The sequence below is a fragment of the Diaporthe batatas genome (genome assembly GCF_019321695.1).
Source record: "Diaporthe batatas strain CRI 302-4 chromosome Unknown Contig00005, whole genome shotgun sequence".
In the NCBI taxonomy this organism is placed as follows: domain Eukaryota; kingdom Fungi; phylum Ascomycota; class Sordariomycetes; order Diaporthales; family Diaporthaceae; genus Diaporthe; species Diaporthe batatas.
In genome coordinates this window covers 125,582-139,550 of record NW_025408552.1, presented here as the reverse complement: position 1 = coordinate 139,550, position 13,969 = coordinate 125,582, and the positions used below count along the sequence as shown (strand labels likewise).

General features: G+C 52.9%; 3 protein-coding genes across 3 annotated transcripts; 1 reads left to right on the top strand and 2 right to left on the bottom strand.

Moving 5' to 3' along the window:
- Window positions 1-926: 926 nt before the first annotated feature.
- Window positions 927-3,036, top strand: KVR01_004890 (uncharacterized protein; the record flags this gene model as incomplete). Its single annotated transcript, XM_044786745.1, has 6 exons — window positions 927-1,100; window positions 1,169-1,396; window positions 1,448-1,503; window positions 1,560-1,628; window positions 1,688-2,437; window positions 2,502-3,036. The coding sequence occupies 6 exons, from the start codon at window positions 927-929 to the stop codon at window positions 3,034-3,036; spliced, it is 1,812 nt and encodes a 603-aa protein (XP_044645335.1).
- Window positions 3,037-8,336: 5,300 nt separating this feature from the next.
- On the bottom strand, window positions 8,337-9,839 carry KVR01_005666 (uncharacterized protein). The gene is made up of 2 exons (XM_044783324.1): window positions 9,388-9,839; window positions 8,337-9,336 (listed from the first exon to the last, which is right to left on the bottom strand). The coding sequence occupies exons 1-2, from the start codon at window positions 9,388-9,390 to the stop codon at window positions 8,644-8,646; spliced, it is 696 nt and encodes a 231-aa protein (XP_044646111.1). The 5' UTR covers window positions 9,391-9,839; the 3' UTR covers window positions 8,337-8,643.
- Window positions 9,840-11,073: 1,234 nt separating this feature from the next.
- Window positions 11,074-12,468, bottom strand: KVR01_005277 (uncharacterized protein; the record flags this gene model as incomplete). The annotated part of the gene is made up of 5 exons (XM_044781782.1): window positions 11,074-11,489; window positions 11,595-11,661; window positions 11,722-11,946; window positions 12,015-12,186; window positions 12,251-12,468. 5 exons carry the CDS (start codon window positions 12,466-12,468, stop codon window positions 11,074-11,076), a joined length of 1,098 nt encoding a protein of 365 aa, XP_044645722.1.
- Window positions 12,469-13,969: the final 1,501 nt, after the last annotated feature.

Sequence of the window (13,969 nt, the reverse complement as noted above, 5' to 3'; positions counted from 1 at the left end):
ACCATATCGCTTGCTTAAGCCCGCAGCTCGGCCAGCAATGTGGTAGTGACAATGTGATGTGGTTGTATTCGATGAGGCACGGACTGGTGTGACAGCAGCACGCCCCAAACTTGAAGGGCCAAAGTTGAGCCTCAACGTCGCCGATCGTCCCCAAACCGGCCACGGGTACGATCTCGCCCAACCGCCCGCAGGGCTGCCTTCACGACGGGGGAGCCCCCCTCTCCGATCAACACAACCTCGTGTGGCCCAGAATCGGCGCCACGTTGTCTAGCCTCTGCGACCGTAAAAACTACACGCCGCCCCAGATCCGGCTAAGTTTGACCAAGACAAGCGCAAGGGACTAGTGGCTCATTCGAAGAGAGTAGTTCGATGGCGCCAAGGACCTAGAGAGCTCTCCCGCTGGCCGGTGGCACTCGCTCACCGTAGCATCAAATAGCACGCATCATCTATACATCCCGTAGCCTCCCCCAGAGATCGAGGAGATGTTCAGGACTGCCTGCGCCGGCCAAGGGCGCTGATGCTCGACTCGAGGCGTGATCGTCAGCCTGGCAGGCGGGATTTGCTCGACGCGCAACTGTTGGACGCGACTAAGCCCTTTGAAGTCTGTCACAGCGAAACCTAATGCAGTGACTCGCAGGCCTTGGCGGGGGTCAGGCTGTCCTAGGAATTTCAGTCCCGCGGCCAGGGCTCAGGGGTCCAGCATGTTCATGTTCCATCCGTGCGGGGAGCAGAAATTAACCCGGCGAGATGCCTTATAGCTCCCCTGGTAGCGCCGGGCGACGCATCCGAGTCTGACCAGGGGGATATCTACTCAGTCTCCTTTTTAACTGTCTTGTTCCTGCGCGTCTGAAGCGGGAATCCATCCTCTTCGGTCACTCGATATTGACACCTCACTTAATCCACTTCAACAGGAACACTCAGCCAACATGGAGATGGACGAGATCCAGGGGCAGAAGGGCCCGACCGTTGACCACGTTGATAACCGAGGAGACCTAGAGAGCCCAAGCACGGACAGCTACCAGCGGGCCGGGCAGCAAGTTCAGCTGGCGCCAGATGCCCCAGAGCCGAAAGTCTCGTTATCAACGTTGCTGGCTGTCTTTGTCAGTCAATGATACCCACAAGACACTGTGATTGAGGGAAATTAATACTAATTCTGGGACGGCAACAGTTTATGGGCCTGTCATATGTCCCCGCCATCAGTGCTGGTCTCCTACTTCCCACTGGTATCCTGCAACAAATAGGACAGCAACTGGGCGACACAGATAATATTATATGGATTCCCGGTGGCTGGTCCGTCGCTTCCGCCGTGGCCTTCTCCATTGCAGGTGGCCTCAGTGATGTATTTGGTCGCCGCTGGGTGCTCATGTCTGGACAACTCTTCACTCTGATCGGTGGTGTAAGTTTTGACCCTCTCCTGGAGGCGAATACCGTACTAACAAGCATGCAGATTATTGCTGCGGTTGCAAACTCGACTCTTCAGGTCGCTGCAGGAACGACTATTATGTGAGTATCGGAAATGTGCTACTTTCTCTTTGCACGAGTTTACTGACCGGACATAGCGGATTCGGCGCAGGCACCATCTTCGTCGGATATCCCGGAATTTCAGAGCTGCTCCCCAATAAGTACCGGTACGTCAATCTTAGTAAAGCGATTCTATATACTCGATCGTGATGCTGACAATACACAGAGGTATCGGTCTCGGATGGACAGAGTTCTGCATCAACATCCCTTGGGGTTGCCTCAGCGTGTACCTCGCTACCCAGCTCCTGATCAAGGCGACATGGAGGTGGTGCTTCTACATCGCCATCATATACGCTGTGATCTGCATCGCCGGCACTTTTGTTTGCTACTTCCCGCCTTCCCGCCCGCAGCATGATTTCGAGAAATCCCGTTGGGAAGAGTTCAAGGAACTTGACTTCATCGGCCTTGCCCTCTTCACCGCCGGTCTCTGCATCTTCCTCGTCGGGATGACGGATCTGGGACATACTAGCTACTCTATCCCACTTGTTGCCTCGACAATCTCCATCGGAGCTGTCATCTTTGTGGGCAGCTTCTGGTACGACTTCACCAAGCCGAAGAACCCGATCTTCCCCTTCAAGCTCTTCGCCATGTTCCGGGAGTTCACGGTGCACCTGATCATCCTGTTTATCTCTGGCATGGTCTGGCAGGCTATCGTCACACTCGCGCCGCAGATCACTTTGTACGCCTTTACGAATGATCCTGTCGAGATTGGTGTCATCATGATTCCCTCCACGATGTCCGGTGTTCTGGGAGGCTGGATCATTCCGTCCCTTGTCCACAAGATCAAGCACGTTCGGCATCAGATCATCTTTGCCCTTTTAATGCAGTGTGCTTTCACCGGCGCCTATGCCGCAGTTGTCCCATCGAACAAGATGGCGTGGAGTGCGATGCAGCTGTTTGGACAGTCCTGTTTCACGTGAGTCCCCTGTACCTGACCGCGAGTTGTATTTGGTGGCCCGATTTGCTCACAACTCTGATAGCTGGGTAACAACCCTCGCGTACGTCGCTTCCGGCCTATTCGTTCCAGTAGAGGAGCTCGGTGTCAGCGCCGGTCTCCTAGGAACCTTCCGCTCAGCAGGCGGCTCTGTCGGCAACGCCATCTTCAGCACGATCATGACCTCGGTCGCCAACAAGAACCTGGGTCCCAACCTCGCCGGGGCCGCGATCGGCGCGGGCTTTGACCCAGCGAATCTGAGCGCTCTGATCCCGGCCGTCATCCAAAATGCCGTCGGCGTCCCCTTCGCGTTCGACGGCGTCCCCGGCGCCACGCCCGCCGTCATTGCCGCCACGGGCGCCGCGTTCAAGGAGACGTACTCGAACGCCTTCAGGATGGTCTGCTACGCTACTATCCCGTTCTGCCTGGTTGCCACTGCTGTAGCGTTCTGGGTTAAGGACCCCTCGCACCTGTTGAACAACCACGTTGCTGTTCAGCAGGAGAAGGAGGTGCTCTCTGGGGTTGAGCGTCGTCCAGAAGCTGTGGTTGGGAAGGCGGTCGATGATAGCTACAGGATGTAAGGGGGCTGTTGTGGCGAGTGGCTGGCCACAAAATCATTGTTATTGATCTGTCCATGGTTCTTCGATCTGAGGGGATACTAGCGTCTTGTCTCTGTTTCTCAACAAAATCATTGTATATGTGAAAAATATGCATCTGATATTAAATAATTGAAAGCTATGGAATATGCACAACCATCTATAATCGCATGGGCACCTACCCGTTCAATAGTGTGTTTGAAGCCCACGATCGCAAACGTCAGTGGGCACTCGAGGTCTGTTTTATCTTCATGAGTGCGGCAATAAGAATCTACTTGAAATGTTCTCCGCCTTGAGGCACCGCTTCCCTTGGTTAATTCAATGTAAAAAACGATTTCGGTAGAATTGGACCTGTAGTCAGCCTGTCAAATAGAGCATAATGGGGCTGGGAGCAGGCTTCCAAGGTTCCAAGGTTGCCTAAAGCGAAGCAAGAATAACTGACCCACAAGGCAACATGCATCCCCCATACAAAGACCTTAATTTATGATATGAGCTTATGATACATATTAAAAGCCCTAGATTAGGGGTATAGTAATAGTAGTAAACTAGGGCTGAGCTATTTGGCTGGGAGTACTTCTTCCCCTATACTTTCGATTTCTTGCCTTACGAATCTATGTTCTCAAAATGATATATCACAGCACAGCCCCTGTGGCTCAAGTACTATTTATGTGGTCATCTTCTGTAGCAGATTCCTCCATGGGATGTTATTCCATAAGCGAGCGCCCCATATGAGGGTTGCATCGGAGATGATCCTGGAGGAGGTTGTCATATAGGGAGTTAGTTTAGAGAGGGGGCTGTTGAAATAGAGTGTCCGCGTAGGGTAGACTCGAGTAATAAGTTCGTATCATATGATCATCGAGTGTGAGTTGGCGCATCGCCCTGCTTGGATGAAACGGCCGTTGGCATCTCTAGGACATTCGCATTGCTCCTGAATTGCAATGTAGCGTTCTTTCTTCTCTCGATGAGACACTCGTCGGTGATATTACCTGGCATCCAGATGTACAACGTCTCAGACCTGATTGAACGATAAGTTCGGATAAATCCTTGGTGGACATGTCTTGCCGCCAAGCAATGAGTGAATTTCGAGCGAAACAAGCTCAGGATCGCACAATGATACGTGTTCGACTCGGAGTCATCCTGGATAGAATGTTTCTTCCCTTGTTCAAAGAGAGCAAGATTCACGAGGCACCAGTCTCCGCCATTTGCTTGACCTACAGAAACGCTCGATCTTCTTAATCTCCCCTTCGCTGTGCAAATATCCTCCTCGTCTGATTTGCAGTCAGTGTGCCAAGGCATCTAGAATGGTCGGCGATGCAGCACGTATTCCCCGGAAGATATCCCGCCGGCCCGGGCCCGGTTGAAATAGATCAGCAAGCTAGGTGCCCGGAAAATAAGATCGCTCGGTGATGCAGCTGCTAGAAACACTAAGTGAAGTGTATTTCCATAGTCCTGGAAGCCGAATCAAGACCATGCTTATCGCACAGGCTGATGTGACTGGACTTGCACCGTAAATTGTCGAGTAGGTGTCAAGCCCTATCACCCCAACCATCACCTAGGGCCCAACCACTGGTGGACAAAGAGGAGGCAGGGAGCAGTGTTCTAGAGTACAGCTGAATCTTCTAAATTTATGTATGGCTTCCACATGTAATAAGAAAGAGAACGGAGATTCACACAGAAAAAAACAGAGGGTACACAGATACAATGCACCCCCAGTATACCAACCTTAATTTACACCACCCACTCGCCATACAAAACCGAAATTTACACTCATTAACTACACATATCCTCATCAGCCCTCGATTTCTAATCCTCCTATCGTCGCTTTTGGTCTGGTGGTTTGCTACTTCTTTCCTCCTCGTCGCCCAGGGCGCTCTAGCGAGTCGCCAAGCACTACAATCTCCTCCTAGGTCTCCTTCTCATCGCCGACAAGATCCTCCACAGTCAAGTCAACCTATAGCAGCTAGTTAATAGTCCCACAAACCCTCGTACAAGGCTTCTTAGCTACTAACCCTGGTGTTAGGTAGGTGGAGGAGGAATGGCAGGTCTACAGGCAGAAGGGGGCACAAAAGCACTTAATGTGGGTGGTGCGTGTGGTCGGGGGGTTGAATGGAGCCCTCTGATTGGCTGCAGTTTGGGGGGGGGGTAGTGTATCTGTGTACCCTCCGTTTTTTTCTGTGCGAATCTCCGTTCTCATAAGAAATCAGAATGCCATTAACGTTACGTCGTAGTCTATATCTGTCGATGCGAAAGATCTGCAGCTGGACCCCATGCAAGGATAGACGGTTTCATGACAGTGAGGGCTGAACGCGGACTTAGAGACGCTGCTGTGGGTCATTTATTCAGTGCATCTGATGATGGTTGGATTCTCAGGAACGACGCGCGGGCAGCCACGTCGAGTGGTTATTATAGTCTTCTGGCCGAGCAGTCTTATAGCCGAGCAGTCTGTGGCGTCAGCAGTCAACCGAGTAAACACCGTTTGCTGACTTGCACCATTTTGACCAGCCAAGGTAAAGGGGCTACATCACCCTGACCCTGACCGGCTGGGAGCTGCGACAGCGCTTGGCTGCGCCTTTTATCCACAGTGAGTAAAGGGTGAATTTCTCTCCAGCAATCCCGGGGCGATCTTGCATCATAAGCTGGTGCATGAGAGAGCGCAAGGCTGAGCGGGCATGATTAAGCAGTGCAAATGGCAGAGGAACCAATCGAGTTGGTTGATACAACGCCCAATTCACGCCTGGCCGTAATTTTGTGTCACATTCAGTACCTGGAGCAGACATTTATGGCTAAAAGCCTGATTTGAGCGTGGAAGTGTCCGTCGAGAGATACTGGGGTAACCAAGTCTACCATACAGCTGGGTCCTGACGGACTCTCTCTCGATTTCTCATCAGACTACCAGGCGCTCTGCAAGAAGACACCGCACGCAGCTTTGGACCCAAATCAGGACCACGCAACCAAAACCAGATAATTTACTACCACGACCATGAGGTGGCTTCGTTCTCAATCCGTATACGTCACGAAGGCGTACGGTCCCTTAATCCAATGGTAAACTCTCAAAGGCCCAGCTTAAAAAATCACAATTAGCGACGCCTGAGCACGTAGGCTCAGCCTCGTGCCGCAGAGACGATGCTAGCGACAACCAGTTCTGGCAGTGCCGTCTACCACACAATACAAGCGAAAGATGCCACTTGAGGTGGTATGTTCTGGAACCGGATCTCGACGAAAGTCGTCAACAGAGAAGCATGTGCTATCCCCTTTTCCTAGACATGTCTTCTTCCCTGTTTCGAACACTCAATGTCCTCGCCTGCCGCAGCCTCAACTTGAATGCTGTTGCCATTGCTGATGCTGCAAGCGCCATTGTTCGTACGACAAACGCCATTGCTCATACCGTAAGCTCCATTGATAGTCTTCGAAGCTCAACCCGGCTTCTAGCAGCCAAAGCGTCCCAAGTCCGATCATCCAGAACATCCCGGCCCCCACCGACCATGCTATGTCTGCCTTGGCCGTCCAGGCTATCGAGAGCCCGACCGCGTAGATTGCGCCTGTATGCATCGCCCAGAGCTTCGTGCACGCCATAATAAAGGGTTGCTTCTGCTTCTGCGGCTCTGGTGGCAGCGATGGAAGCTCTTGAGGTTGCGGGTGCTCTGGAGCACGCATGCTGTGGATATTGACAGGCTGGAGATTTCCAGGATCCGCAGTCTTAGAAGTGCTAGCATCGGATTGAAATCCATGCCTGTGGGCACATTTTCACTGACCACGAGACGCTGTGTCGAGGACGTCCTCAATGGCAAGGGGCGCAGAGCTCTCGGCTGGCATCGCCGCAGCCGGAAAGGCACTGGAAGGCCGCGAGGTAGAAATACCAAGAGCGATGGGAGCAGCGGCTTCAGCTGCCCTGTGAAGTGGTAGTTCGTGCGGAAGTGGGTTTACGGGGCGATCGGCGCAAGGGGACCGGGGGTCTGGGTGTCGGTCACGACGAGTGTCTAGGGAGACACATTCTTCCGTGCTTTGTCGAGGCTGAGTAGTGGCATTCCCGCGAAGCCCTTCTCGAAGCCCTTCTCGAAGCCCCTGTCGAATCCCCTCTCGAAGCCCCTCTCGAAGCCCCTCTCGAAGCCCCTGTCGAAGCTCTTCTCCAAGCTCTGCCAGTGGTAGGACATAAGGAGGTGGCGGAGTGTCATCTAGAGACTCGGGACCTTGCTGTGGGCTTGGGACCCCAAATGATTCTTCCAGAGGCCTTGTCTCGCGATTTGATTGCCTTCTGCCTGACAGGCAAGTGTAGAGGCGGCCAGCCATTGCATGCATCCAATTCCTGGGACGCTCAGCCTCAGGTGGGGGTCGTCGGCTAGCCGCGGTTGGTAGGATTAAACAGTCATGTGTGATCTGAATGGCGGGCAGGGGGGCTCCGCGGAAAGGCCAGTAGATTTCTGAGTGTTGATGGCAGTGGATGGCCTTCAGTTGTGGCCTGGAGTTGTGGTTTTGGGGAGCAAGTATCGTTGGTCGGAAATTCGTGGAAGGCATGGGTCGTGATGTTGACGGATGAGTGATGGTGATATCATTGCAAATAGAAAGGCGAAACTAATTGCAAGCTTTCCTATTCCCTTCCATTTTCAAGGCTTCTGATTGATGGCCAAGTGTCTGCATTCTCACTGTCCGGTGCTGTGGCGGCTCCATCGGTGCGACGCGTCAGTACCTAGGTAGGTACTTACTTGGGCAAAGTCATTGCCCAAGCGTGCAGCTAGCCTTCCCAAGACAGATAGGTGTATCTAGTGACCTATTATTCAACCGCTAGGTGCCAACCATTTGAGAAGTACACGGACCTTATTGAGTACCTACACGCCTCCAGCCGCCCGGGCGTGCCAGGCAATTACCTGCTGGACCTCGGGTGGATGTCCCTCAGCTCTTACCAGGAGGACAGCTGTGTCCGGCAGCAGCTGTTACTTGCTCAAGATCGAGTGGTTCGAGCATGAATTTACCTGCCGAACGAGACCAAAACAACCACCTTCCAGCTCATCTGCAACAATTGTCGACGGCAGTGGATTGGTCGGTACTAGACCGGGGCTCTATAGACTTCAGCAACGGCTACCCTAGGGGGCTAAGTAAAGTCCAGAATTTACAGTTCGTCAAGAGGCAACAGTTCCTGCTCTAAATACTGGCTTCTCATTGACCTTCCAGCCGTAATAAAGTTAAGGAAGGAGGAGTGAGGAGGAGGAGGGAGGAAGGTATACTCTAGGATCTTTACATCCTTACCTGTAGCGAAGGGGGAAATGGGGTCTTAATTAATTATTCTTCTTCTGAGACTAAGCTCATCTATGTACATACTCCTTTTCACCATCTTCTAACACAGTGTCTAGATAACTGATCACTTCTTTATCCAATGCAGTCTCGCTCTTACTTGAATAGTGGAACCGGGTATCAAAGGCCGGGCCAACTGACGATGTGTGATGTTGAAAAAGCTCCCGGGCCGTGAACATGCCTGTTTCCAGAAGCACGACCAGAAATTCTATAATGAAAAAAGGACATGTGCCATACTCTCTCACGCGGTCGCAATCACCTCCTGACTGTTTCAAACTTGGCCCCTTCACGAGGCCAACAATGATGCTATTCCTCCCAGTCGTTGAAGAAGCCCGCCCGGAACAAGATGAAGCCGAAGAAGGCCGCCACGGCCGTGCCAGACAGGAACGCCCGTTCGGCGCCTGACCCATACGCAAAGGGAATCAGGTACCCAAATTCAAAGGCTAGGGCGATGCCTCCTATGAAATCTTTCCATATCTGCCATTCTGGCACTCGCATTTGCCCCCTCGGCCGTCGAGACAGCGGCGGCAGCTGCGATCCCTCCAAGGTATGCAAGTCGGCGTCGCGAACGTCGAATGTGGGAGGTGGGGCAGCCGTACTGTAATCATTGGCAGCCAGGGCAGCGTCAACAGCAACGTTGATCGCATGCTTCGTGCGCATACCAACCTGTCCATGTTGGGCCCTAATGCGGCAATCTTCAACGTGAAGAAGCGCGATGCTCTCGACAGCAGTGGCGGCCGCAACATATCCAGCACGAGTACGTGAGGTGGAGGCAGCGACAGCTATGGCTTGGGCAGTACGAGCTGCGACCATCTTTGGATCCTCCTCTTCAAGGGCTCGGACATATCCATTGATAGCACTCGCCGCAGCAGCCGCGGCAGTCTCCCTGGGCGTGCTTTTGCGCGGCGGGGGAACCAAACTGGGCGAGTCCGTGTGACGTGCTGGGGACGGTGGGTTTCGACCCCGAAGAATTTCGAGAGACAAACCCTTGTTCTCGACCTTTGACCTCAGTTCAAGTTCGTCTAATACCCAGTCGCAGAGTGTGCTTACCATTGTGTACCCGAGTCTTCGAATGCGGGGATGAGATGTCTGGTAGATACCTAGGTAGTACAGAATGGACACACGCTGGTTGTGTGTGGGGGCGAGGAAGCGAGTAGAAGCTCTCGTTGACAGCAGTGCGGGTCCGGAGTTCAATGCGGGTTAAATTGTTTCATGGAAATATTTGACACCCTTGGAAGTTGGTATTCGGCCGTTCTGCGCTTGTGCAGTGGTTGTTGGTGAAAAAAATGGCAGTGACTAGACTGCAAGTCAGAGAAATGCTTACGTCCGGTGACTTTTGGTGCCTGTTGACTACGGCTGACACTGGTCTCATCTTAATTCTCTCCGTCACAGCTAGTGAAATTTTGATGTAGGCCTTTTTGTCCACTATCCTGTACTAAAGCCCGCCATTCTCGACGGACCTCTGCCCAACGATTTAAGTGAACTCTGAGGTACGGGCTTTCATCTATTGATGCATGTGACGGGGGAATTTGACGCGGCAGACCAACGTCCTGTATTCAAGTAACAAGTTGAATTCAGCAGTGAGGCGGATTTCATTAATAAAGAAAACGATACCGAGCAGGGGGAACACGGATGTTGCCGAAGGCTACCACAACACCCTACAGCGATCACCCTTGTCAAGCTTTGGATTCGGAAGCGGAACTCTCTCGCATCGTCCTCGCATACTAGCTCGCCCCATTTTCATCCAGGGCATGGCATTCTGAACGAAATGCGATCATGGCCTCTCAATTTCACGAAATGGCTGCAGCCTAACACAAGCATACTATGAGAGTGTCTCGGAAATCGGGCGTGCATCCAGTTGGGCTTGCTCAGGCCGTACATAAAGTTATCACGTTGTTTCAAATTTCGTCGCCGCAGCAATGCTACATCGCCGCGTCAACTGCACATGTCCCCAGGTGCCCGCGGAAATCTGGTTTCACGCCCTGTTGAACCCACTCAATCTCCAGCAGCTGAAGCCCGTCGATTATCAATCACTTGCAGTGCTTCAGATAAGGACATGTGGATCAATATCTTAACACGCACGTCGTCATCAGGCATCACTCCGCGGTATTGATGTGGAGACTCGCGAGATGGTCAGGCAAAGTCAGTAAGCAAATGCCCATGCTGATCTCAGTGAATCAAGGAGTCGTATGGTGATGTTCGACTAAATGCCTAGTCTCAACATTACATTAAAATTTCAAGAAATATGTGGGTATCTACTAGTCATAACAAGCCTCAGCCTGGCTTTCGTCCCTGTCGCCGTTCCCATACAATGGCCACTTCTGCAGCGAAAAATAAACCGGCTTACTGTCCTGTGAAGTGAAGATCGCTTCTCGCTCTCGTGTGTTCGGCGCAAAGTCGTACTCTCAAGGTTCTCGTCCCTCCCAGTAAAGCCGATACCCTGCGTTGGGCTGATGATTAAGTGGGCCTGGCGGATCTTCGGTGGTGATCTGCGCTGGGTCCAGGCATGTGGCGAAATCTCCGGGGTTGCATCGTGCGTTACGCGGCATCTATGCGGCCATGGCATCGGGGAATGCCCGCCCTGTCTTCCGTGCCACCTGCGGTTCCATCCAGCGGTTCCCCTCCATGTGATCGGGTTGCAGTGTTGATGGTTCTGTGTTTCCCTCCAGGTGATTGAGTTGCAGCGGTGATGGTTCTGTGTTTCCCTGTACTGCAGCTCGCAGCCTCCCTCGCCCACTAGTCCCTCGTGCCCGTCGACTTGTCGCTGGGCGCGTCCCTCGGGTGTCCTGGATTCCGCGTCAACCATGCCTCGTCGTGATCCCCAGTCGGGTATTCCTTGGTCTCGTCGATGCTGCCCGAATTGCTGTGGTGCACCGTGATCTGGAATTCTCTCGTCCTCTGTATGCCGCCGTTTGGGAAGGGCGCCTGGGCCTCGTCGCTCCCGTTGGAAAATGAGGCGCGGACTCTCGATTCGGTGAAGGTCTTCAGCGCGACCTCTCGCTCGTTCTGGGTTCGCCCTCGGAGTTGGGAGTTTCGGTGGTGTGGGGTGCTGTGTGAATGCGAGTTTGCAAAGTAGGCGTCGCTCCGGTCGTTCTGTGCCAGTTTCACAATAAGACTGGCCATCGTCATTTCAATGTTGAGCTTTGCCGTGTCTGTGGCATTGTAAATCAGTACATGCGGGTGTACCCGGTCGACCACGGGCGGTCAACAAATGAGGTGTGCGCCGCTGGAGGGAGCCTTCGCAGGGTACCACTTACACACTAGCGGGTGGAAGAGCATGAAGACTGACTGGTTGGGAAGACTCATCAGACCGATGAGGAGGACCTGTGGAGATAACCATAAGCTTTTCGATTCCAGCAACGATACAACAGAGTCTGTACTCACATCCAAAGCAACAGAGATGAACATCAATCTGGCATTGAATGTGACCAGTGGAGCGTATTTCATCAAACCATACTGATCCAGTAGACGCTGCTTCACGATTCTCAGGAAGTAATAGTTGAGACCTGCATCAATGAGGCAGATGATGACCTTCGATATCCTGTCCCAGTATTTATTTATCTCGACGTATGTATTGCTCACAGGAGGAATTTGATGTGCGGGAATAAACTGGTTGTCGTAGTCGTCAGCACAAGTTGTTCCACCACCCAGGGCTTGTTGGCCAGATGTTCACTCACGATGCAGAAGACAGCAATGTTGATTGAGGTCATGACAATAGCTGTCCCCCATTTGAGCTTCGTGACAATGTCCTGGGTCTCGCAAATGATGGCTATCCGGTTGATGATAATCTGCATTAGGATCTGTACTTCGAAGACCCAGCAGACTAGGATGAAGAACAACATGGTAACGCTGTTGGCTGGACATTAGCTGGTGTTGGTTGGTCGTGGCTCCATAATGGAGAGTTCATCCTCACCTGGGTGCGACGACCCCGTGGAATAGCAGATTCGCCAGAATCAAGATGCCGACATTGGAAGCAACTTCCACCCAGATCATGTAAACATACGAGCTCCGCCGCGGGTTCTTGCTTCGCCTGGTCTGCTTGACAGCCTCCCATACTGTCAGCAGGCCAAAGCCAAGCGTGAAGCCCACAGCGAGCGACGCAAGGGTCTGGTCGCTCTTCTCGTCGCTCATCGCTTTGTTGCAGTGTGCGTTGCTCGCTTGACAACCTGAATCCGGTTGTCGATGTAAGGGTGCGAGTCAGTGGCCCTTTGGGGCCGCCGGGTTGTGCGGGCTATTGGTTTTCTTTAAACATTCTCAGATGGCCCCAGATTGCCCCAATATGATCCCTGGTTCGCCCTCGTGGCGATCTCTAGAGAGGGTGGCAGCAAATTCTGACGCACTACGGACGCCCTCTGAGCTAATGGGCTCCACAGGCACCCCTGGACTAGTGATGCACATAGACCACGCGAGGTATATGTCGGCATTTGCCCCAGAATGGCGATCCCAGGGGAATAAATCCGGATATGCGCCCAAAATGAAATGCGTGGTGCTGAGATTGCAGGCGGGGAAGAACCTGTGGGTTTTGGCCTCGGCCTCGGCGTCCCGCCTGTCAAGGGTCAGCAGCGATCTGGAGCTGGGCTTTTCCCCTGGGCGCTGGCGGATGGCCTCGGAAGAGTGGATTCGGGGAACTGCCGACAATATAGGGGTTCTATTCCACTTCTAGGCTACAGGCCCGGAGTGATCAAACGGAAACCTCACCTACGATAGGTGTTTTCTTCGAGATGTGCCGCTTCTAGTATCATTATTCGAGGATGAATGTATGTGATCGCTCCGACGCTAACCCGGGTCTTCGGGCGCCACGCCGGACTAGACTATGCGATATTCAGGTCGGCATCCCGAGGAAGAACACCATAATACGACCGTAAAGTAGCCGATAGGCCAGGATGTGACCCAAGATCCCCCTTCTCGTCCTGGACTGACCATCGCCCACGCCTTGCATGGCGTCGCACCAGTTTCACTAGGTGAACCATATGCGGGGCGGGGCTGATCTAACGGACCGTGTTTCTGGTTCCGTCACGAAGACCCCTGGGCATAGATGAACCATTATACCGGATATTCAGCAGGAAAACCCATGATTACGCAATCGCTCAGTCGCTCTGGGTGGTAACAACAATGACGATGAGGGGGCCTAACTCCAAGCTACCGGGGCAACTGAAACAGGAAGTTGGTTGTCGCAGGTGAATATCTTATGCATTTGCTCATTCGAATCGACGGCAAGGACGAGTAAAGGTCTCGGTCCACGCTCTGGATCTAATGAAGAAGAAGAAGAGTCGAGTTGGCCTTTGGCCTGCCCATAATTCAGAAAACGTGCAAGTCAAGCTTTGGTACAGGGGCTCGCTGCCGGAACGGGCCGGTGTAAGCATTCGGGGCATTAATCACACGTGGGGGCGGTGGAGGAGCATCTGCGGGCGCGACGTCAGGTAACATAGGAGAGCCGCCTCGAATGCGTATGATAGCATTATTGTGGATAAGATGGGTAACAAGTGAGAATTCAGAATCAGCAGATGAACTACGTACAACTCATGCATGTCCCTGTTACCGTTATGACCAACTGCCGAGCAATCAGTGGGGAATATGTGATAACTCACAAGCCAAGCCAACCAGACTTCGGTATGCTTAAACCTTCGGCAGT